We start from the raw sequence: 19523 nt of genomic DNA on the forward strand, positions 1-19523 counted from the left end.
TTATAAACTGCTCCGTATTTCCGACAGGCCACCTGGTTCTTTGTACAACGGGGCCACCACCAACAAACGAATTTGCACGTTGTTGCCCACTCCATCTCGAACAGTCTGCATTATGTCGTTTGAAGGACTTAGCATTGCCGTTACGGGCGGCGCTGGCTTTATCGGGTCGAGTCTGGTGACCCAGCTCCTCGCACTCCACGCCACTCACGTCATGATCATTGACTGCTTGACGCCGGACTACGACGTTGCGATCAAGCGAGCCCGCATTGAATATGCGTTGACGGACGAGCGATGCTCGTTTGAACAAGTCAACATCTGCGACCGCGCCCGCCTGCTGGATGTGTTTCGGACCCATCAACCGGTGGTGGTGTATCACTTGGCCGCCCAAGCCGGCGTGCGTCGCTGCGAATTGTCGCCAGCCTTGACATGCGCCACCAACGTGGAAGGGACCGCGTCTGTGTTGCATACGTGCAGTGCCACTCCGTCTGTGAAGTACGTCGTGTTTGCCAGCAGCAGCTCCGTCTACGGCAACCAGCCCACCCCTTGGAACGAGTTGACGACCCCCATGGACCCCCAGAGTTTGTACGCGCGGACCAAAGTGATGGGCGAGCAGTTGTGCCAACAATTTGGGGCCAAGCATGAAGGAAACAAGTCGGTTTGCATCTTGCGGCCATTTTCTGTATATGGGCCCCAAGGTCGCCCTGACATGGCGATCGCCAAGTTTGTGCGAGCGCTGCGCCACCGCCAACCTATCACGTTGATCGGAAATACCCAACGAGATTGCACTTTTATCGATGACGTTGTCCAAGCGTTTGTATTGTCTGCGCTAGTCCAGCGACCGCATCAGGAACGATACAAACAGCAGCATCAACTTGTATCTGCGACTGGGGAAAGCAACATAAATCAAACCCCACTGACTCGTACGTTCAATGTGGGCACAGGTCATACCACGAGTATGGAGGATGTGCTGCAGCAAATTCAACGTGCGATGCGGCAGGTCCCTGTGGAGGTATTGCACGCCCCCGCTAACCCCGTCGATGCCATAGTCACGAGGGCAGATTCGGTCGCAGCGTCGAACGAGCTCGGGTTTCGTGCATCAGTGCATCTGTCGGAGGGCATCGTCAAAACTGTGGCGAGTGAACTGCATGACCCGCCGATGCACATTGCGGTGGTGGTGGCGACGACCGACGGGGGGCGCTTCGACTTGCTGACCAAGCGCTGCCTGCCTAGCATTTGGAACCAAACGCGCCCCCCAGACTCGATCGTCATCGTGGCCGACACTTCTTGTGAAGATGGGTTCACCAACGACCTCCATGCGTTTCTAAGAAACTCCCCTGGAAACGTGATGTTGCTCTTCAACCATCGCACGCTAGGTGCATCGGGTGCGTGGAACACTGGCATTTTGCACGTGTTGTCCGCCATCCCCCCAGGGGGGGACATGAGTCGCATGTACATTGCCATTTGCGATGACGACGACATGTGGTCATGTGACCACTTGGCTCTCATGGATCGCCATCGCTCGGACGTTGTGGTGGGGGGACTCATTCGCTACGAATCAGACGAGGGGGAAGGAAAACCCTTGTCAATTCCTCGGTTGCCGTTGTCGTCGAACGCGTTCTTGAGCGGCAACCCCCACCTCCAAGGCTCCAATTTGTACGTACGACTTTTGGTTCTGCTTCAAGCTGGTCTGTTCGACGAGGGGCTGAACGCATGCACGGACCGCGACTTGATGGTACGAGTGTTGGACTTGCCTGGGGTATCTGTGGAGTGTGTGGCCAACGGAGCCCACTCCGTGCATCACTTTGCCGATGCCTCGCGGGTCCGCTTGACCACTTGTGGCCACCGCAAACAGCTAGCGTTGACTGTGTTTTGGCGAAAACATGCGCATCGCATGACCAAAACTGTCCAAGGTGATTTCATGTGTCGAGCGGTCATGCTTTTTGGCTGGTCGCCCCCATCGCCACAAGTCACCCCTAACGAATCGACTACAACAAGTGTGCCCACACCACTTATTTCCCCATCCTGCGACGGCCGACTATCACAAAAGTACGCGCTGATTGTGGGCATTACCAGTGACAGCGGATCGTCGGCCGTCCGAGGCTTGCTGGAGGACTTGGTTGCCCTCTCATGTGCGTCACTAGTCAGCACCGATGTTGTTATCCTGGAAAACGGACCCAAAGCTTCGACTTTGCAGGCCACCATCACAACCTTCCAAGAATCACATGTTTTGCGTTGTCTGTTTGTGCCGTTGGATCAGCAGCGACAGGATATGGTGAGTGGCCTGTTGCCGCCAAATCAAACGTTTGACGTTCGAGCATCCATTGCCGAAACAAGAACGCGGGTGCAACTGTACACGAGTATTTTTGCCCACCAACTAGCTCCGCAATTGGGGTCGGCAGATTGCATTGTCAAGCCAGTCGTGTGGATCCTCGACGACGACAAGCGCCTGCCGCCCACGTTTCCGCTCCAAGCAGTCCTTCAAGCCCATGAATCAGACCCTACGATTGCGGTCGTATTGGGCGTCGATGCCCAATGCCCCCCGTTGCCCCCTGCATTTTGTGTGCGCACCCAACTGGTGGATATGCTATCGCACTTGCAGTTGTGCCTTCATACCCCACCTAGCGACCCCCTTGGGCCCCCCCAACCACCTGGTGCAACATCGCTTTCTGAAAAAGTGCAGGGCGATTACTATCACGACTTGGCAGGGTATAAGACATTGGAAACACCCATGTGGATGAATACGATGTCGACATCCCTCGCGCATTTTACGACGTTGGGGGAGTGTATGAACCAAATATTGAAGGGCTCGCTGGTCACCCGACCCCTTGCTTCGGACGACGATGTTCCCCCAACCCCGACGTTGACGTTGACGCCGTCGATTCATCGTGGGGGGTGTACGTTTGTGTTTGATTTGGAGTGTATGCTGGATGCCAACACGGCGCCTCCCTGTCATCGTCGGTCCGACATGGTGTGGAGTTTGCTTCAGCGCGATGTCCACCACAAGCGTGTGGTGCAATGTCGACAAGTGTGTGTGAACCACATTCGGCAGTCGATGCCGTCGAAAACCGACTTAATCGATGTCGCGATGAAGGATGTCGCGGGACATGCACTCTACCAAGCGTTGCAAACGGTGTTAGGCGACCCTGACATGACAGAGACGCCCTCATGGGTGGAGTTGTGGCCTCGGTTTTGGGAGCAGTACTGTGTCACATACAACCGCCGACGAACCGAGTTGCGAGCCAGCGTCGAGCGCATTCGAGGCTTGGTGTACACGATCAAGTCGCTGCTGCGTTGTCAAAGTGCCTGGTGGAACTCGTCAAACAACTCGTCCGACAATGATGTCATTGAAGGGGCCAAGGCTACCCTGTGGACAGCGTTGGAGTCGCTGACCCATCGATTTGATTCAGCATGGGAAGAACCCCTGTCTGTCGACGTAACGAACGACAACACGATGCGCGAACTCCACATGTGGTTCACTGCCGTACTGCCACGTCACCGGCATGACGATTGGACAAGGGCGCAACTGACATTGTTCCATAACAGCGTATACGAGCCACACCGCATTGAATCAGCTCGTGCGTGTGTGTCGATCCTATATCAAGTGCCCCCCGAGTCGTTGGAGTTGCTCGGTGTCGGGTACGAAGGGGTCACGTTTCACAATGGCAAGTCGATGGATGGGCAACGTGGCTGCTGCTGCTTTAAGTACATGGATTTGGCTGCGCTTCGGTTTCCAAACCACGTGTGGGATTCGCTCGTGGCTTTGTTGACAGAACCGACCAAGTCAATGCTAGGGCTGCGATGTGTGCGACGACGGGGATATCATGTATGCCTTGAAAGGGACTATGTGGATGGCACCGAGCTGAATCTGAACTCAAAGCGTGAGTGTGCCCCCGAGGCCCCCCTGTCATTTTTGGCGTGGTGTCGAAAGGCCAATATCACCTGTAGAAACGTCAAACCGCAAAACTTGGTTGTATCTCGAGAAACGGGGCAGCTGACGTTGGTCGATATCGGCATGGACACTGTCGTGCCGTGGACAAGCGAAGGCGAAGGGCACATGATGCGTAAAATGTACCTGTCGTGGGCCTGGCTCCATCGACATGACTTGGCCGCTCTCTTGTCGGCGTCCCATCATAGCCCCAAGATGCCAGAGCTCCAGGCCGGATTCAATCGGTTTCAATTGGCGTACAACCACATGTTGACCCCACAAGCGTGTGTTGATGATGCCGTCGCGTTGGTGGCACAGCTTGTTCCACCAGGGGGTGGCTCGCTGCTCAATGTGACGATAGACTGGACGTTGCATGCGCGGGTGCAAGCGATACTCCCGCACGCGCAAGGCGCAAAACTGGTCGTCCATCCTTTGGTCCAAGTGGGCAAGACGGAGCTCACTTTACACAACCCATTCGATACGATCACCTGTATCTGCGTTGTGTGTGCAGTGGACGACCTCACAATGCATCGAGTTCTGTTGGAGCTCCGAGCCAAGGTGGCTCCCCATGGTGTGGTGGTGCTTGCAATGTGCAATCCGTTTTTTGTTGCAGCAAATCCCAGCCCCCACGGTCTGTCGGATCGGTTTCATCGCTGTTTTGGTCGTCGCAACGACGACGTCGTCATGCCACGACCGTGGCATGTATTTGAGCATGCATTTTGGCGGGCAGGGTTGATGGTTGTGGATATGGCACACACAAAATCGGCGGACGTTGTAGCATTTGAGCCCGTGTCCGATTACATCGTGGTGCAGTTGAAACCAGTGACGACGTTATGCTTGTCGCCCTCTGTGATGCCAGCGGCAGTTGGGGGGCGTCCAAGCCATCGCGGGGAAACAACGTTGATGGCATCATGCACGTTGCTAATCAAGACTTGTGCGACAGAGCACTTGACGCTGGCAGCCCGCGTGCGACACCTTAAGGAGCAGCTCGAGGGGCCCCGGGCATTTGCTGAAACGTTGGTAATTGTCGACGGCTATCGTCGCGACAATGATAAGTCAAGCTTTGGCAAGCCCGAGTTTTTCGAACCAGAGAATGAGTTGGACGAAGAATACAACGACGACTTGGACTCGTTCGTTGATTCTACTCCACGGCCTAGCCTCGACACCCCACTGCATCGTGATACCGACAAGTTTGACTTGTGCGATGGGGACGCGGTCACCGACGAGTTGTCCAAGTGTCTGGCTGTCTGCCAAGAACTGCAACAAGAGGGGTGGATTGACAGATACCTGCACTACCAGCCTACGTCAGCCGAAGTGGTGGCGCTCAATTCCAAGTGGTTTGGACTGCACCATAACAACCAAACGCATACACGGACTCGCCGCGGGACGCTCGTGCAGGTGGCGTCGACGCTGGCAGGCCTGGAAGCGGCCACCAGTGAGTTTATCCTCCAGGTCGACTCGGATCTGATGGTGGGGCGTCATTCGTATTATCACTTGGACGACTACCTCGGGCAGGCCATGGCTATCTTTGCGCAGGACGAGCTCGCAATAAGTGTGGCTCTGGACACGTTTCGCTCACAACCACAGGGTGGTGGGCGACAACTACCCGGGGGTCCAACGTGGTGCGACCCAGACACTGGCACCCCCCACCGCGTTGAAGTCCGCGGCTGTGTCTTTTCGAAAGCGCGACTGATGTCCAAACTCCCTATGCCCCGCCCCCTTGGCCCCACGTTGGCGTATTTGAAATCCACCACGGTGACCCAATATCATTCTGTATGTAAGGTTGACCCCCAGCACTGGCTACTGCCGTGGTACCGAGCGATGGACATTGCAATGCAAGACATCAACTGGGGCCGATCGTATCGCGTGCATGACGGCACGACGTTCTTTGTCCATCCCACAGACACCACCAAGGCCAGCACGGACAACTACGGCTTGGTACTGGATTGTGTGGCAACGCTGCGACTTCCTTCGGCCCTTCAACATGGGCACGTGGATTGCCAGGGAGGGGTGCAAGATTGGATGAATGCGTTGTCCAAACGACATGAAGATGTGGTGGTCGTGGTGCTGGGTCGCAATGTGTCGCCGTCTAAGATCATGCGCTGCCTCGATAGCATTGCACGCCAACACAAGTGTCCACAATGGACAGTGGGAGTCATTGTCGTGGACGACGCGAGTTCATCGCATACAACGGCGGCGTTTCTACGGTGGTATTGCCACCCTCAGAAAAACAATGCTAGGCCCCCCGTGACCCTGATCCAGCCGAGATTTGAACCCCGAAAAGTTGGCGCCAACACTGTCTTGGCGGTAGAGTATGTGTGTGCAAACCCCATGTCAGTGGTCGTGACGTTAGACATGGACGACTCGTTGCTTGGCATGGATGTATGGACTACGCTGTACCGATACTACATCCAAGAGTACGCGGACGCGACTGTCGGCGGAATGCTGCGAACCGACAAAATCCAGCCCCCCACGTCGTACCCTGGCATTTGCGTCAATGGGGCGCGACGGCTGCGCGGCGGGGGCAACGTGTGGATGCACTTGCGAAGTTTTCGAAAGTACTTGTTTGATCGTATCCTGGACCAGGACCTTCGCGAGCATGCTATACTGGACGCGACGACGTTGACTCGTGGTGACAATGGTGGCAACCCGTACTTGACGTTTGGCTTTGATTGGGCTATGATGTTGCCCCTCGTGGAAATGGCAACGAAACCGACAGTGGTCCACGAAGTGTTATACTTGTACGAACCGTTTGGCCCCCACAAAGCCGAGACGGATGCGGTGGCATTCCGTCTACTCGCTCGACCCGCTTACTCCAAACTCCGCCCCCTCATAGCGGTCGTGGGCGATGCCAATCTCAATGCCAGACACGCCGTGGTAGACTGTGCGTTCCCTGGTCCAAGAGCATCGAGTGAAGCAACAGGTGCTGCGGAGAAGGAAGCCGTCTTGATGGCATTGGGCCAAGCGTTGGTGGACGCGGGGTATACCGTTTTATGTGGGGGGCTTGGGGGCGCCATGTTGGCGGTGGCACGGGGTGCCCATGCTTCGACCGAGTGGCAGGAAGGGCGCGTGGTGGGGCTTGTGCCTGGCACCGATCGCCGCCAGGCCAACTCGTTTATCGACATGCCGATTGCGACGGGCTTGGGCATTGCTCGAAATTGCCTCGTCGCGCAAGCCGATGCGATGGTCTGTGTGGGCGGCGGCAGCGGCACCCTGTCGGAGATGGCGTTGGCGTGGTCTGCCGGTCGGCTCGTCATCGGAATGGAAAGTGCGTCGGGTGTTACCCCCCAGTTTGTGGGCAAGCCGCTGGACGGTCGACGGCGGTATCCGGCCGAGGTGGTGCCACATGACCAAGTGTATCGAGCGAAGGACGTGGACCAAGTGATCCAGCTGTTGCGTGCGTATTTGCCACTGTATGCCAAGAAGCGCCAACTGCCCATGTAAACTCGTTGGGAGAAGGGCTTTATGCATAGCCGCATGTCATGCAATAGGAAGTGGGCACTGATAAGTCATGGAGTTACAAGTTTTAAGAGAACACTTTCAACTATTACAACCTTTTTGGAATATCTCAGCCAAGTTATTTATTCCGATTTACTACGCAGTCTGTATATGAGAGTTTGTACGGCGTGGAGGTTATTCTTGGTGAAATAAACTCTCATAACTCATATTAATAGTTCATGGTCTTTCACAGAATAACTGCCGAGATACAAGTGAGAATGCGTGTCAATTTTCGCCCAGATTATATTTTTCAAGGCTTTGTTCCATACGAAAATGTGATTCACATGTCATATGTTTATCAAATGTAATAATTTCGTACTAGTATATACTAAGCTTAGTACTGTACTTAGTATAGTTTACGCTGCTAATCAAAGCCGCAGATGCATACTTTGTCATTTACATACAGTTAATAACTCTCCAAGTCAATACATATTTCGTTGGGTGTCGTCGACTGTAAGCAAGTTGCCAACGGTATGAAATACTTGCGGAGAACGGTCGCAGTATCTGTGCATTTGATTGGCTCAATCCCGATCTTGAACCGTCGCCCGATTGTAAGTGAAATAGATCGCCCATTGCCACTGGCAACATTCTCAACATGTCGTGTCCATTGGTTTCCCGTCGAGCACTGATTAGTCAACAATATCAAATTCCACAACATGTCACGCCATAACCAAGGTGTTGCTGATCGCAATCGATTACTATATCATATAGTTAACGTTAGTACTACTACGTAGTAGTTGTTGGCATTCTCATGGCTGTAGAATGTGGGCCGTCGTGTGTAAAGTACTAACAAGAACTGCCAAAACCCGCAGGTGTAAGTAACTTTCCTTGGTGTGACAACGTCGACAAGTGTCAAAACCCGCGACGAAGCCCAGTGCTTACTTCGAAGTCGAAAATGGAAAATGACAAATACCGCGTCTGCTTCTTTTGTCATATCGCCCATTCCAATCCTATTTAGGTCTAATTAGGCCTTTTCCTTCAACACTCGAGGTAATATTTGGACGACAGGGCAAGGCACTTTACTGTAACATCATGGCGACGCACGCGAGCTACGCCATGTCGGAAGAGTATGTGCCGCAGCACCAGGGCGGCAAGTACAGCGGTAAGACTAGATCATCAGTTGACGATCTTCTCATGGAGGAAGGAGACACGCATATCTCATGTGTGTGACGTAGCCACGAACGCGAAGAAGCGGCTGGTGCGCAAGATTCAACAGGACAGCTTGAAGCAGCTCTCGCTTGCGACGCAAGCAGTTCTCGTGCGATCGCCGACGGAACCGTACCACTCGTACCACATGACTATCACGTCCGAGTACTACAAGCAGAAGTGGATCGCGTGCCATCGGTATTCGGACTTTTACCGGTTGCGCAAGACGGTGCTGGAGGTGTTGTCGGTTCACGCGCGCATGGGGTGTCCAGTGTGCCAGACCGTGCACGCCCAAGTCAAAAAGTTCGACTTTCCTCCCCGTGACATCTTTCGACGGGGGGAACTTGACAAGCAAGTGGCGATGCGCCTTCCGATGCTTGAAGACTTCGTCGTCGCGTTGTGTCAGTACCTGTCCACGGAAGGGCTTCTCGTGCATTGCCGCAATATCTTGACCGTTCAAAACAAGGTGGTAGTTCATGGAATCCTCCGTTATCATCACCATTGCATCAATAACCTATATTTCTCCATATTCGATCCAGAATGCGCATGCATCATGCAATGTCTCATCGCATCTGACATCGTTTCGACTTGTGCAGATGAAAGATTTTATGCAGTTTCCACTCGCGCATGAAGAGCAGCATATCCGTGCGATCCGATCCCTCACGTACGTGCGTTGATCATGCATGCATGTGTGGTCTCCTCCATCGAGGCATTGCATGTTGCCAAGCAAAGTCAACGGGGATATTGTGATGATGGGAACATCCGTAGATATGTGGACCCGCGGGATGTGCATGTCGAGACCGAGTCGTGCCCGATCTGCTTGAACGACTGGGGCGAACTCGACGGCAACCAGCTCGTCTACGCGCAATGCGGCCACTTTTTCCATGAGCATTGCATCAACGAATGGTAATGCGAATGACGTGGCAGCGTCCCAGGACAGCACAGTTCTCACTGTTGATGATAGGTACACGACGCGGTTTGACTGCCCCATGTGTCGTCATATTGCTGGCGTGTAAGAAGCACCAACATGGCCCGTGGCAAGCCGTTTGTCCGTTTATTGATCCTCACATACAAATCGAAACGTCATAAAATTTTGATGCTCATCTTTTTTGCGTATCCTGATACAAACAGCGAGGTAATAAAATACTTGCGAGCCGTTTGGAGATATATCGATCCTTACATACAAATCGGAACCTAAACAATGTTCTGTGTTGTTGAGTATTCCAATACAAACAACTACATAATAAAAGGACTTCCGTTTGCGTACACACATTTGTACTTATCTCCATATTCATATACAAATCAGAAGTTATATAAATTTTGAATTCTGTTTTCTTTGTTTACCTACAAATAACAAGGTAATAAAATACCCTTGAGGACTTACGTTTGCGTAAACACATGTATACTTATCTCCATATTCATATACAAATCAGAAGTTATATAATTTTGAATTCTGTTTTCCGTACCTTGATACGAAGAGTAAGGTAATAAAATACTACGGAGTATAATGTTTGCGTAAACGCTTCCGTCAACAATGATCTATCTACATTTGGGATTTGTCAGCGACAATGCCATTCCAGAATTCGTGGGTTGGGGTACGATGTCACCAAAGGACACGTCCAGGAGAAGCGGGAGGTGGACTGCCTCCGCCACCGCTGCGATAGGCATCGTCGGTGCCGCCATCTATCTCGGTGTGGAGCCTGCTCCGTATGCTGCCACGACATCCGAGTACTTTCCCGCACATGCGCCCGCCACCGCTACGGCGCCAGCGGCCTTATGGAGCGGCGCCACATCCTCGTACACACTTGGGCGATGGACTGAACCCATTACCGACGTCCGCTTCCACTTCGAGCATCCACGTCCGTCCTCCACGTCGATTGCCGACGCGATCATCGTGTACGGCCGAGCGTTGCCGGCACGAATTCAAACGAAGAAGTGGCATTACACCAGCATCAACACCCGCGACCACTTCATTGCGATCGCCGTCGTGTCGTTGCAGTACCTGTCGCCCATGTTTGTGTACGTGGTGGACAAGGCCACGATGGAGAAGTGGGAATATGGCGCGATGCTTCCGGGGTCGTACGGAGTTGAATTTGCCGCGAGTTCCGTGGATCCAGCCACTTGCACGTCGGTCGCGTCTGTGAACCTCCGCATGTGTTTCCAGGACAATGCATGGCGCATGTCTGCGACGTCCATTCCATTGACTTCATCCGAGGATCGCTCGTCGGTCCGTCCTTTCTCGTTCGAGTTGACCATGCTGCCAGGAGAACCATTGATTCTGTCGTTTCCCCTCGCCAACGATATCATGCGACCTTCATACGTGCACAAAGGCGCGGGATATGCAGTGCATGGAACGTACTCGTTCGGGTCCGTGGACACCACCATCGCGACGGCAGTTCCCGCGCTGGGGACGATCGACTGGACCAAGAGCCTTGCGCTCCATCGCACTGAATGGAACTGGGTGTCGTCGACGTTTGTCGCGGACGACGGGACGGCCGTGGGCATCAACTTGAGTCGCCGCGTGTACGACGTGGACGGCGCATCCCAAGAGAATGCGATTTGGCTCGACGGGATCGTGTGTGTCCTAGGCGCAGTCACGTTCGACGTGCCAGAGGATGGAATGACCCAAGCATGGAGGATTCGGTCCGTCGACGGAGTCGGTGCGGTGAACCTCACGTTCGTGCCAGGCGGCGCCAGGCAGGAACGCCTGAATGTGCTGAACGTCCTTCGCAGCGACTTCGTCCAGCCGTACGGACGTTTCACAGGCAAGATCTCATGCACCGGATCCGATCGCATCTCGCGAACCGTCGACATGCACGATGCATTTGGGGTCGTGGAAGATCATTTCGCGCTCTGGTGAGACATCATACAACTCCGGAGTAGCCCAGTGCAATGCAGGATTATTAACCCTCTGGGCAATACTATTAATATAATAGTACTATTATTAATAATACTACGTAGTACTATGAGTAAGCTTAGTGAGTTAGTTGCCTTGCGCTCAAAGTAATTTTAGAACCATGAATAAAAAACTGGTAATGTATACATATAATATTATACGACTTCGAAGTATTATACTATTAATAGTAAGTATTACTACGTTGTACCGTATAGTGTATATGTATTGCGACAGGTGATATTTCACAACCCGCCGACACTCGTTCTCAAAATTTTGTTAATCCATTGCATCGTACAAATTTGAAGTATATTAAACATGTTCACAAGTAAATATCAGTTATTACAAGAAAATTATCAGTTATTACAGGAGTCGCAATAGATTAATCCGTCGCAATACATATACACTAGTATTTATGACAGAGGAAGAGCCAATCAAATCTCAGCAAAGTGAGCTGTGAGTGGTGGAACCTCCAATACTGAAGTATGATTGGTTAAAATCAAGTAGTTCATTTAATCTATGTTGAGAGATCCCATTGACCATTCGCCAGGAGACAAGTGATTTTATGACTTGGACCAATATTAAAACCAATTTCTGATTCAAGACACCCTGGATTTGAGGAAGTTTTGTTTTACGATCGTAGACCTGTACTTGTACAGTACTGTAATAGATGGGTTGTACTCAATGTTCCGGTCGTAAGTACATACTGTACGGATATACAACAGATATTGATATTGACTATATTTTGGATACAAGCCATATTATAGACAAGTTTATCATTCTAAACTCTCTAGGTCAATCAATCACAATATACTGTGTGCTTCCCAATAGTGTTTTTTACCTGTGACATAAAACTCGTCCCCTTGACATGTCACGACCAAGGCACCGAGCACCTTCTGGCGAGCGTTTCGATATTCCGGTTGCATCCGGATAGCTTCGGTAGTCTAAGCCAAACCACCAAAGATTCAGTCCGACGTGTCTGTCGCACTGTCAAATGGAAACTTGAAACGCATGAACGAACGGTGGACTTGCAATTTGTATGATGGCCTGCCACAAACTAGACTACGTACACCATGATAACACCATCCGCGGAGCCACCGTTTTGACGGCAGCCTCATTCATTTTCCATTTGCCATGACAACCAACACCACCGCGCAGGCTTCGACAACGTCGTCGACGTCCTCGCACAACGACAGGCACTCCGACAGCTACCACACGCTCGTGGACGACCAACACCACAGCAGCTTCTCGTACAGTCATCAGTTCCCGTCAAATGCAGCCAAGCCGTTTGTCCGCGGGTCCAACCACACTCCCAACCCCTTCATCCGAGGATCTATCATCGATCGCGAAATCCCCGCCATGCCCGAGGAGTGTATGGCTACCGGGCCTCCCAAGCGCGCCTACAACGGAAAGATCAAGGTACATACACCATATTTGCCAGCTACATACAGAAGTTACCCACAACTACAGTGCTGCAATCCTCGGAAGGTCTTACGTATATTTGGCTATTGTAGAGATGGCCAGGGGTGGTCCTGCTCGTGATGATCGTAGGTGGCGCCCTCGTTGCGATCGTCGTGTACTCGCTGCAAACCCACGATGCCTCCATCAAGCGCCGTCGAGATGTCCAGCGCGCGATCGCAGACCGCGTGCGTATTGCCGACGGGCTGGACATACCCACAGGAATTGAGCGGCCCAACGATGACGAGAGCGACGATGGCGTGATCAACAACCCCAAAGTGTACAAATCCATGGAATGCGAACTGCCGAATTACGTGAGCAAGAAGGGCAAGATCTGGGCCGTGTCCAAGAATGGAACTGAAGTGCCCGTGGGCATCAAGGGCGTCAACTGGTTTGGCATGGAAACCGGCATGCAAGCGCCGTTTGGGCTGTGGGACAACGAACACAACGGCACCACCGTGGTAAGCAAGCCCGATGGAGTTGCATGTTCATTTTTTTCAATGATTTTAGTGTGCTCGTTTTCAGGACCTTTGGATTGGGAAATATAGATTTCATAGAGAGGGGTTTCGCAACAACTCATCTCTTATATTATACATTCAATCAACTCGGTACAGTACCGAGTTGTTCACACGTTTATTGTTCTTCCAAGCCATGTCGATTTCGGAACGTAATCGCCATATATTGTGAATTCGCTATAACCTTTCAAAATTCGCGTGGTTTGTCGAATCACTATTGAATCATGCCGGAGTTCTGATTGGTTGAATATATATTTTTTCCTTTCTGCAAGAGCCAATCAAATCCACTTAAAATTCGATTCGCCAATAACGTCGATGATATTGGATGATATTCATTTCGGCGGCGAGATACATTCGATTCACGCTGAACATTCGTATCGAATATACCACAATACTAAGTCGTATTTTTTTTTTTTTGTGATCGTCTTACTGTATGCGTTACATATTTGGTTGTGTTTGGCTCATAATACTAGCTAGTTCTTACGTTGCCACGTACATTCTATATGTACTAGTATGCGATTGCCGACTTTCTCGCTGCCAACAACTTTAACAGCGTGCGGTTGCCATTGTGTGTGCAAAATATCCTCGACAACAAGCCATTGCAAGCGGCGATCGTAAACAAGCAGACCAACCGCGCGCTCGACTTGAGTTCATATGTGAGCTTGATTCAGTCGATTGTCAAGGGCTTGGGGTTCCGCCACGTGTCGGTGATGCTATCCATGCACACATTGGACTTGATGAACACGGCGGGGTCGCTGTGGTACGGCGTCGGGATCACAGAGGAGCAATTTCTCACGTCTATCGACGTCTTGACGACTGCGTTGTGCACCAACGAGTACTGGAACGTACTTGGCATCGACCTAAAGAACGAGCCGTGGCAGGGGACGTGGGGCACGGGCCTGGCCAATGATTTCCGCGTCGGCGCCGAAACGATCGCCGCGCGGATGCTCGAGAAGTGTCCGAAATGGCTCGCGTTTGTGGAAGGAGTGAACGACCAGCATGACATTGTCCTAGACGGGCAAGAGTATGGGTACTACGACTGGTTTGGCGGCGGGTTGCATAAAGCCAAGCTGTATCCGCCGCGGTTTCCAGTACCCGATAAGCTCGTGTACGCGCCGCACTATTACACGCCAGCTGTGTTTCCGCAAATGTATCTGTTTGGAGGGGGTGTCGTGGGCAAAGGCAACGTAATTGTCGACTACGTTGAGCTCGCCAATGCCAAGCTATACAACCGCGTGAAAGCCACCATGTACGATATGTTTGGGTACCTAAATGAAGACAAGGGACCGGCGGTCGTGCTCGGCGAGTTTGCCGGGTTGTACACGAAGGATGCACACCCGATGAAAACTACCCAGAGGTGCACAGACTTGACGATTCAAATCATGGTTGAAGAAGGGTATGCTGGCGGGTACATGTGGAGCTTAAACCCTGAAAGCGCGTACCAGTACAACCCTGCCGACAAGGCAGGACACTTTGTCGAAGGGCTGATGCAAGACGACTGGCGAAAGGCCAACCTTCCGTTCTTGAAGGCGATGAAGGGATTGGACGCGCTGCCCGATTTGAAACCCATGCCGTGCTTTCCCATAGTCAAGGCAAACGAGTAAGGTAGAAGAAGTATTTATATATGTAGAACGAGGGGGCGTATGCTAATAATGTGATCATCCCAAAAGACGCGTATATCGTATATATATATATATATTTATATATATATATATATAGTCAAGGCAACCGCGGGGGGCGAGTAAAAAGTATGTATATATATGTAGGACGAGGACGAGGGGGTTTGGGGGGCGTATATATATATATATATATAGTCAAGGCAACCGCGGGGGGCGAGTAAAAAGTATGTATATATATGTAGGACGAGGACGAGGGGGTTTGGGGGGCGTATGGTAATAATATGATTCTGTATATATATATACTATCCACACGCGCGATGAAAGGCTATGTTACGTTTGTGGGTGCCCCGCCGGCTGCGCTAGAATAATAATAATATATTATTAATACTGTGGACATCACTTCGTTAGAAGTTGTCCACTGCGCACGAGAACCGACTTTTACGCAGAAATAATATCAATAACGTTAGTCAACAACCCCACGTCTTGAAAAAATATTAGTATCGCTGTTCCCCGTACCACTGTACCTATTTTCCTTGCACCATGTATGTAATGATATATTTAAATGTTAACTATACGATATTTGATTGAAGCTTCTATTGCCTGTGAATTTTTCTAGGAATTTGGGCACAAAGACTCGTGCATAAAGACTCGTGACCACGACATTCCTTCCATATTGAAGTCGTCAGTCACTTTGGAGCTTGTGATTGGCTGAATGGTCTTGGCCATTCTGTACGAGCCAATCCGATTGATTCAAAAATACTTGGACACTCGTGCTGCTTTGGCGATACGACGGGGTATGGAATAGTATATATATACAGTATTATAGCAATATTACACCGAATCCACCAGACGTCTTCACTGTATTAAACTGTTTTGCACGTTATATTTGACCCTATCGTCGGCACGTCCGCTTCAGTTCGTTGGCCACGAGCGGTACCAAGCACACACACGACAATATCCCGCTCACTTGGAGCAGCACAAACACAGGGCCCCACGTGCACACCATCGTCCCCCCTTCGCCCACGGGGTGGCAGCCGGCGAGGTACCCCACCAGAAACTGCACAATCGCCGCGCCGACGCTACCGGTGCCGTCGATGATGCCCGTGACGGTAGCGAGAGCCGCTGTGTCCTCCCGGAGGCTGTCGTGGGACCCCAAGTCGGCCGAGATGGCCGTACTGATCAAGTTGGCGGGTCCGCCGAGCAGAAATCCGGTGGCCAAGAGCAGCGCGGTGGTTTGAGCGTGGGATGCCCCGTCAAACAAGTGCAGCAAGCTCCTAATATGTAATATATCAAAAACGACGAGTTCTTTGTACATCCAACACTAGGGTGTATATATATATAATATATATCCATGAAATCGAGGAATAATATATATATATATATATATGTGAAAATATAAACAACACTAAACAATAGATGTCACGCACGCACATCAACGGCTCAAGAATGGCTGGATAAGAGATATCGATACAGAACAAAGACGAATTAGACGAATAGATGCCGTAGAGGTTCGAGTTAGATACACAGCAGCACAGAATAGAACGAATGGATACCGTTCAGACCGTAAGAGTATCAACACAGCGTACTACAATGTACTGTACATTAAAGTTATCGTTTTGGACCCAAGAAGACACAGACGAAAATAGTCGTGTAGATACAGATATAAGAAGAATCAATCGATGGGTTTAGCGTTAGTTACAGGAAACATACGAATATAGAGTATACGTACGTGGCCGCGCCAATCATGGCAAACACAATCGGCGACCGAATCCCGGCTTTGTCGGTGACGTATCCGCCAAGAAACCCGCCAGCGATCTGGCCAGCGTCGTACAACATCTACGAAACAACGGGGCATCAAGTGTGAGGCACGACACGTGCGTTAAGGTCATTTTTGTTTTGGTGGATGTGGTATGTCCAAGTGGCATACTCGATCGTAGCGTGGAGATCATAACGGACATAAGACGATTGATTTTTTTACTTTTTTCAGGTTGCTTAAATAGACGTACCGAATACATGTCGGCCTTGGCATCGTCCATCCCGAGGCTGATAGTCAAGTAGAATGGGAGCCAAAAGAAGAGAGCGTAATTCAACGACTTTAAACACGCATACGCCAATGCATACGGGAGGACCTACGATTTATATAAATACATAAATATATATATATATATATATATATCGTGTGTTAGTCTTGGGCTTTTCGCCAATATGGTTGCTAACAAATCAAGCAAAGCAGTATGATTGGCTAAAAAGAATAAAAGTTGCATCGTGATGGGCGAAATGAATGAATGTTTTGTAATAACGCAGTCAAAAAAATACCCTTTGAACTTGGTTTGATATAACATTTTGCAGGTCCAGCGAGTTTTGGCCGTGTTCATTCAACTACTATATTTTTATAAACATAAAATATAAAAATAAATAAATATTGAGTACAACAACAAACAATCCACGTCCTGTCGGAATACGAATATATTTTATTATTTCGCCCATACTGTGAATTCGCTATAAACTTTCAAAAATCGACTGGTTTGTTTAATCAATATTGAATCACGCCAGAGTTGTGATTGGTTGAATATACTTATCTTTTCTGTCAGAGCCAATCAAATCCACTCAAAAATAGATTAGCCAATAGTTCGCGTCGATTCGTGATTCGATTCGGCGGAGAGATACATTCGATTCGACGGGGTCTTTGTATCGAATATACCACCATATATTTGTTTTCAAATGGTTGAGATGATTACCCCTGGAATTTGCCACGCCCGCCAAAATGAAATGCCTTGCTTTCCACGATGAGGAGGGTTCGCTGATGACGCCGGCGACGTCATCACATGACTGTCGTCTGTACGAGCCGACCCAAGCAGCGCTTCTTCTGCGTCGTGATTGGCCGATTTCGGCGCTGGCTTTAAAAAGGCATAGACGAGCCACCCTTGTACGGCGACGAGCCCGCCCGCGACCAGCACCGCCGACTTCCACGCAATGACCTTTGAAGGCACAGCAATGTACAGCAGAGCGACCACGGCAGTGCCCACAATATTGCCAAATGAAGCGTTGGCACTCCATAAACCCATGATAGCTAAGCAGTCGAGTCAATATATATATATATATATATATATAAGTATATAAAGTGCACGTATTGTAATAGTATCCATATCTTGGAGTTTTACAAAATTCCGAAAAAAAGTCGATTGATAATATATATATATATACGTCAGTATATTTGTGAAAAACAGCGCACACGACGAATTTGGACGGAAGATAGAATTGTTGGGGTATTAAGGTACTACCAGCTAGTACTACTTACTACTATCACCCCAATTAAACATCATGAAGTAGTGAAGAATATATAGAGATGGAATGAACAACGACTCGTCGAGTTGGTGTTTCAAGATAATTGTAGTTCGTTGTAATACAATTATATATATATATATGTGAAAACAACAGAAGGATGAATATATATATGAAAAAACCACAAGGATGCAGAATATGCAATGATGAGCTGCTAACTACTACTATGTCATGTCGTGGGGTTGAGCATCAGTAGTACTTTTGCTTACCGCCACGCTCTTGCTTATCAAACCAATTGCCCCTACATGAAACAAATGAGATGGAAATGTGTGTGCAACTTGCACACGCGTCGTAGCAACAACTGCACGTACATGACAGCAACGTTCACGGGCCACCCAATGGACTGGACGAGGCCGTTCAACGCCCATAGAAACGCGTACAGCCCCAGCGACCGAATGTCGAGGAATGCAGACACGCCAAACACACACATGATCGCGGCCGTGATGAACATACCGCCCGAGAGGAGCTTCCGCAGGTCGAAGCGGTCGCCAATGATGCCGCTACACGAGGATATCGCAGGACGAGGTAGGAGGTGGAAGTGTGTGGGTGTTTCTGTGGATGTACCTGACGTAAAGCCCACACGCATAGAACGCCATGAAGAGCGTGTCCATGAGGCCATACATCTTGCCTTGCTCTGTGGATGGAATGAGCGCGGATTCCATAAACAGCTCCTTGCTCATCTCGCCCTTGATGGCCGAGAACGACTTGCGCGATACATGCAGCATCACGTAGCTGAAGAAGGTCAAGAGGAACACCTTGACCTTCTCCCGTCCATTGTGTTCATGCCGAGGTGCCCCCATGTGTATGCTGTCGGCAGCTCCCTCGAGATGGATTCGCGTCGTTTGATTGACCGTCCAGAAATCTTCATCACTCACTATCACTCTTTTAGTTCTACTAGTAGTACATACTACTAACGTTTGTGTGTTAATAGTAGACTCACGTATTAATAGTACTGTATTACTCCAGAGTACTAGTATGTACTACTTCGAGGTACTACGAAGTAGGTAATAAATACACTACTAATACAGTCTGCACAATAATACTAACGTAAAAAACCAATTTAAGAGTCAAAACCTCTATCATATAATGCTGGCCATTTCGTCACGTGAATGAAATGCAAAAATGGC

The 19523-nt window shown here is 50.2% G+C and overlaps 5 protein-coding genes across 11 annotated transcripts; 4 read left to right on the plus strand and 1 right to left on the minus strand.

Annotated features, from left to right (window-relative positions):
* Positions 1–112: 112 nt before the first annotated feature.
* Positions 113–7369, plus strand: H257_13937 (hypothetical protein; the record flags this gene model as incomplete). The annotated part of the gene is made up of 1 exon (XM_009841632.1): positions 113–7369. One exon carries the CDS (start codon positions 113–115, stop codon positions 7367–7369), a length of 7257 nt encoding a protein of 2418 aa, XP_009839934.1.
* Positions 7370–8425: 1056 nt separating this feature from the next.
* H257_13938 (hypothetical protein) lies at positions 8426–9730 on the plus strand. 4 transcript variants are annotated; one of them, XM_009841635.1, is made up of 5 exons: positions 8426–8525; positions 8599–9035; positions 9166–9233; positions 9338–9475; positions 9534–9730. In XM_009841635.1, the coding sequence occupies exons 1-5, from the start codon at positions 8456–8458 to the stop codon at positions 9583–9585; spliced, it is 765 nt and encodes a 254-aa protein (XP_009839937.1). In that variant the 5' UTR covers positions 8426–8455; the 3' UTR covers positions 9586–9730. The 4 variants fall into 4 exon arrangements, with proteins under 4 accessions (XP_009839937.1, XP_009839935.1, XP_009839936.1 ...); XM_009841633.1 differs by having other exon boundaries at positions 8599–9233; XM_009841634.1 differs by having other exon boundaries at positions 9166–9475.
* Positions 9731–10053: 323 nt separating this feature from the next.
* Positions 10054–11510, plus strand: H257_13939 (hypothetical protein). Its single transcript, XM_009841637.1, has one exon. It carries the CDS (start codon positions 10104–10106, stop codon positions 11427–11429), a length of 1326 nt encoding a protein of 441 aa, XP_009839939.1. The 5' UTR covers positions 10054–10103; the 3' UTR covers positions 11430–11510.
* Positions 11511–12513: 1003 nt separating this feature from the next.
* On the plus strand, positions 12514–15110 carry H257_13940 (hypothetical protein). Of its 3 annotated transcripts, none has more exons than XM_009841640.1 (3): positions 12514–12881; positions 12977–13378; positions 13948–15110. In XM_009841640.1, exons 1-3 carry the CDS (start codon positions 12597–12599, stop codon positions 15037–15039), a joined length of 1779 nt encoding a protein of 592 aa, XP_009839942.1. In that variant the 5' UTR covers positions 12514–12596; the 3' UTR covers positions 15040–15110. The 3 variants fall into 3 exon arrangements, with proteins under 3 accessions (XP_009839942.1, XP_009839941.1, XP_009839940.1); XM_009841639.1 differs by having other exon boundaries at positions 12529–12881; positions 12977–13381; XM_009841638.1 differs by lacking the exon at positions 12514–12881 and having other exon boundaries at positions 12952–13378.
* Positions 15111–15895: 785 nt separating this feature from the next.
* Positions 15896–19277, minus strand: H257_13941. Of its 2 annotated transcripts, XM_009841641.1 has the most exons (7): positions 18961–19277; positions 18708–18896; positions 18606–18637; positions 17793–18124; positions 17061–17183; positions 16784–16890; positions 15896–16328 (listed from the first exon to the last, which is right to left on the minus strand). In XM_009841641.1, exons 1-7 carry the CDS (start codon positions 19194–19196, stop codon positions 15947–15949), a joined length of 1401 nt encoding a protein of 466 aa, XP_009839943.1. In that variant the 5' UTR covers positions 19197–19277; the 3' UTR covers positions 15896–15946. The 2 variants fall into 2 exon arrangements, with proteins under 2 accessions (XP_009839943.1, XP_009839944.1); XM_009841642.1 differs by lacking the exon at positions 18961–19277 and having other exon boundaries at positions 18708–18921.
* Between the last annotated feature and the right edge of the window lie 246 nt (positions 19278–19523).

This window comes from Aphanomyces astaci (assembly GCF_000520075.1).
Source record: "Aphanomyces astaci strain APO3 unplaced genomic scaffold supercont1.52, whole genome shotgun sequence".
Taxonomy (NCBI): Eukaryota; Oomycota; class Saprolegniomycetes; order Saprolegniales; family Verrucalvaceae; genus Aphanomyces; species Aphanomyces astaci.

Coding starts and splice junctions, on each gene's coding strand:
- H257_13938 (XM_009841635.1), top strand. CDS start 8,456: ATGGCGACGCACGCGAGCTACGCCATGTCGGAAGAGTATGTGCCGCAG. Junction 8,526..8,598: donor CCAGGGCGGCAAGTACAGCG/GTAAGACTAGAT, acceptor TGTGTGACGTAG/CCACGAACGCGAAGAAGCGG. Junction 9,234..9,337: donor CGTGCGATCCGATCCCTCAC/GTACGTGCGTTG, acceptor GAACATCCGTAG/ATATGTGGACCCGCGGGATG.
- H257_13939 (XM_009841637.1), top strand. CDS start 10,104: ATGATCTATCTACATTTGGGATTTGTCAGCGACAATGCCATTCCAGAA.
- H257_13940 (XM_009841639.1), top strand. CDS start 12,597: ATGACAACCAACACCACCGCGCAGGCTTCGACAACGTCGTCGACGTCC. Junction 12,882..12,976: donor CCTACAACGGAAAGATCAAG/GTACATACACCA, acceptor TGGCTATTGTAG/AGATGGCCAGGGGTGGTCCT. Junction 13,382..13,947: donor AACACAACGGCACCACCGTG/GTAAGCAAGCCC, acceptor TATATGTACTAG/TATGCGATTGCCGACTTTCT.
- H257_13941 (XM_009841641.1), bottom strand. CDS start 19,196: ATGGGGGCACCTCGGCATGAACACAATGGACGGGAGAAGGTCAAGGTG. Junction 18,897..18,960: donor GCGTGTGGGCTTTACGTCAG/GTACATCCACAG, acceptor ATCCTCGTGTAG/CGGCATCATTGGCGACCGCT. Junction 18,125..18,605: donor TGATAAGCAAGAGCGTGGCG/GTAAGCAAAAGT, acceptor TCGACTGCTTAG/CTATCATGGGTTTATGGAGT.